Raw genomic sequence first — 3,878 nt, forward strand, 5'->3', positions numbered from 1 at the left:
AGAGAGAGAGAGAGAGAGAGAGAGAGGAGTTGAAGATGAAGAATAAAATGTAGGAGAGAGAGAGAGTGAGAGAGAGAGAGAAGGAGAGAGAAAGGGAGAGGGAGAGCTGAAATTTTGCATTTGCATTCTAAAGAAAAGGGGTTACAATGCGTCCAACAAAAAAGCTAACAAAAAAAAGAAAATCTAATAGCCCATGGGCCTATCTAGCGAGAAATCCCGCCTATCCTCCTCAAGGATACAAAAAAAAACTTGAGGAATATACTCTTTGTATCTATCCCCATAATCCAAAAAAAAAAAAGAACCATGACTGGCCCTTTTAGCACAAAAATGGGCCGCCCTATTAAATCGTCTGTATGTATGGACAAACAAAAGATTCCGGACTTGTAGGAGCCAATCCAGCTCGGCACAATTCCTAGTCTGAAGTTTCCACTGTTCCTTCTCCTTGTATGCTTGCATAAATTGGATCACACTTGCGTTGTCACCCTCAATAATAATCCCATCATCCTCGAACATCCATTCAAGAAGAAGCTTATGGATGTATCGGAATGCCATAAGCTCCACCTGCGTGCTATCCCAGTGCGTGATTCCCCAACCCGCCGCCTTAATTAAGGATTCCCGATCATCCCGAATGACAATACCAATCCCGCCAATGTTGGATCTTCTGAGAGCGCCATCCAAATTGATCTTCAACCAGCCTGTAGGGGGGGGACATCACGTGGATGGTAAAAACAATCCAGAGGATTGAAAGATATCCCGTTGCTCCAGGGGAAGAGAGAAAAAGTTCAGATTGACCACCTCAAGAACCGTGGCAGCTAAATTCTTTGGGGGGAGAGGCCCTTTTCCATGTTTATGTGAATTTCTATTCGTCCAGCTACAGTGAGCCGTAACACAATAAATCTGCCTCCAGTCGTCGTGGGAGTCCCTATTTCTTGACAACTCATCCTGAAGCTCAGCAAGAGATGTAAACCGGGGCATCGTGAAACCCCATTCACCCAGAGCATCAAAGATGGCGATTAAACCCCTGCAGCGGGTGGTAATGTGATCAAGGTCTTCGACCTCATTACAACCGAGAGAGCAATGCGGGTCAACCTGGAACTTGCGGCCGCATAACCACTCATTAGTAGGAATCCTGTTCATGTAGACTCTCCACCAAAATAGTCACACCCGTGGACGCAGCCCAAGCTTCAAAATCGTGCAAACGGGGCTATCCTCCTCATCAAACAGTCAGTTGTAGACATTGGCAGAGATTGTAGAACCCAAAGGGGTCTTGATAAGCTCCATACAGTCGGAGCCAATTCCCACTTCGATCGGTATTTCACAAATATTCTCCACAAGCATCTCCCCGAAACAGGTGAAGCGTTTCGGCCTATCCCAAGTGCCGTCCTCCAGCAGGAAATCATCAACACAAAGATCTTCAATAACTGTGATATCACAGTATGTGGGCCAACCTGAGAGGGTTCTATCCCAAATCCAAGTATCATACAGAACATCAATGTTGTGGCCATTACAAATCCGCCAGCGGATCGCACTACTCCAAGCACTTGGCTCCGTCACATATCACCTTCCAACAATTCGAGTGACCACGCGGTGATCCATTGGTCCCCAGATTATCCCCGTATTTGTAAGTTAGGCATCTTTGGAGTAACCCCGTCGGACTCCCAATGACATTTCAGGCAACACGAGCCAGGAGGGAACCAATCCACTTGACGCTGGCATGGAAACCAAGCCCACCCTTGCATGTTGCCCTCGCCACCTCGTCCCAGGAAGCATAGTGCAAGCCCCTATGATCGGAGTCCTTGTCCCAAAGAAAGCTCCGGCAGAGCTTTTCAATGTCGTTGAGAACCGCCTTAGGGATGATGGTATGGGTCATCAGAAACATCAAGGACGGAAACAAAACCGAGTTAATCAGAGTAATCCGCCCAGCCATAGAGAGATGTCTGATACCACAGCTAAGCGTGTGCTCACGCGCTCTATGGATCAGCGGTGCAAAGTCCCGCCTATTTAGACGTCTAATAGCAAACTTGATTCCCAGATATTCTAATTCATCCACTTTGCAGCAACCGAGGAGCTTAGTCAACCGAGCCTTAGTCGGCGTGGGGGTTCGTTTGCTGAATAAGACCGCTGATTTCGTCCGGTTCACCCTCTGACCTATCCACGAACAGTAATCAGTTAGAATGGAAACAATTCTCCTAACATTCACCGAGGAAGCACCTGCAAAATAGAGAATGTCATCAGCATAAAGGAGGTGGGAGACAGGAGCCCCCCCCACGCTAACGGGGACTTCCATCTCCCCGAAGTTCTGCTTGAAATGAGCAGCAACAGCTCGAAGCAGAGGATAAACAAGTAGGGTGAAAGTGGGCATCCTTGCCGAAAGTCACACTTGGCCGTAATTGAGTTCGAAAGTTTCCCATTGATGAGAATGGAGAACTTCGGACCCACCACGCAGCCAAGAACCCATGAGCAGAACCTCGGAGGAACTCCCATCCTTGTTAAAACAATCTCCAATGTACTCCAGCTCATCTTGTCATACGCCTGCTCCATGTCCACCTTCAAAGCAAAGAAGCCTTTGGCCGCCTTGGACACCTTTAACTTGTGAATCAACTCCTGACTAAGGAGGCAATGTGTCGTAATCAAGCGCCCAGGAACAAAAGTAGCCTGCTCTTCCGAAACAATTAGCGGCAATACCCCCTTTAATCTATTAACGAGCACCTTGGCCACCACCTTATAAATTGTCTGGCACAGGCTTATGGGTCGGAATTTAGAAGGGTGGTCTGGGCTCATAACTTTGAGGATTAAGACAACAACCGTTTCCTTCCAAGAGTGTTCCATGATACCGAACGAAAGAACTCCAACCAAGTCCGGATCACTTGGTCGCTGACAATATCCTAGTAAGCCTTGAAAAAAGAAGCAGTAATTCCATCTCTGCCCGGGGCTCGGTTCCGACCTAGTGAGGTAACCGCCTTCAGGATTTCATCCTCTAAGACATCCCCCGCTAGGATCCCAGCGAACTGAGTGATAGCTCCCTAGTGGAGTTCGAGAGACGGCCAATCTGATTCCACAATCTCCTGTCCCTTCCATTTCTGATCAAAAAACTGGAAGAAGATATCAGAGATCTCCTCGAGCTCCGTCGCCACACTGCCATCCTCCCGCTTAATAGACTCAATACATTTCATTCTCCTCCGCGCCGACGCCATGGAATGGAAAAAGTGAGCATTGTCGTCTCCCTCTTCAATCCACCTCACCTTGGCCCTCTGTTTCCACCAAGTCAAAATGCCGGCCAAGGTGCTATTAAAAAGTTGCACATTGAATCTCAACTTCTCGGTTTGAGCCTCATTCAGTCCACCCGTTTCCCCTTCCAGCTCTTGTAACTTCCGGATCTCACCATCCAGCTCGTCCCTTTGTTTGTTGAGTAGCTTGAATTTGTTCCTACTCCAGAAGAACAAGGCCTTTAACGTTTTACTGCATTTCCTCTGGAATTGTACCGCCTCGCTACCATGATCTGCCACCCTCCATTTTTCCAGCACCAAATGTCGGGCCTTGGGATATCCCACCCAGACGTCCTCAAACCGAAACCAAGGGGAGTAGTTGATCTTTGTTCCCTCCTGAACAGAACAAAGAATGGGACAGTGGTCGGAAATGAGTCTGGATAGATGCCAGACCCGCAATCCCTGAAACTCATCCATAATATCCGAGCTTATGAGGAACCTATCCAATCTGGAAAAAAACTTGCTACTTGCATCTTTATTATTGGTCCATGTAAATGCAGGTCCAATGAATCCCGGGTCAACAAGATCGTTAACAGCCATAAACTCAGCCATATCATAGGCGGCCGGGGTTAGGTGGAACACCCTACCACCCTTTTTTTCATTCTGAGCCAT

At 47.8% G+C, this 3,878-nt stretch overlaps 1 protein-coding gene across 1 annotated transcript; it reads right to left on the reverse strand.

The window, feature by feature from the left end:
- Nucleotides 1-3,023: 3,023 nt before the first annotated feature.
- Nucleotides 3,024-3,878, reverse strand: LOC110091801. The gene has a single exon (XM_020816049.1). The coding sequence runs from the start codon at nucleotides 3,876-3,878 to the stop codon at nucleotides 3,024-3,026; it is 855 nt and encodes a 284-aa protein (XP_020671708.1).

Source organism: Dendrobium catenatum, unplaced genomic scaffold (genome assembly GCF_001605985.2).
Source record: "Dendrobium catenatum unplaced genomic scaffold, ASM160598v2 fragScaff_scaffold_607, whole genome shotgun sequence".
NCBI classification, from domain to species: Eukaryota; Viridiplantae; Streptophyta; class Magnoliopsida; order Asparagales; family Orchidaceae; genus Dendrobium; species Dendrobium catenatum.

Excerpts from the sequence above, each read along its gene's own strand:
- LOC110091801 (XM_020816049.1), bottom strand. The coding sequence starts at position 3,878 with ATGGCTCAGAATGAAAAAAAGGGTGGTAGGGTGTTCCACCTAACCCCG.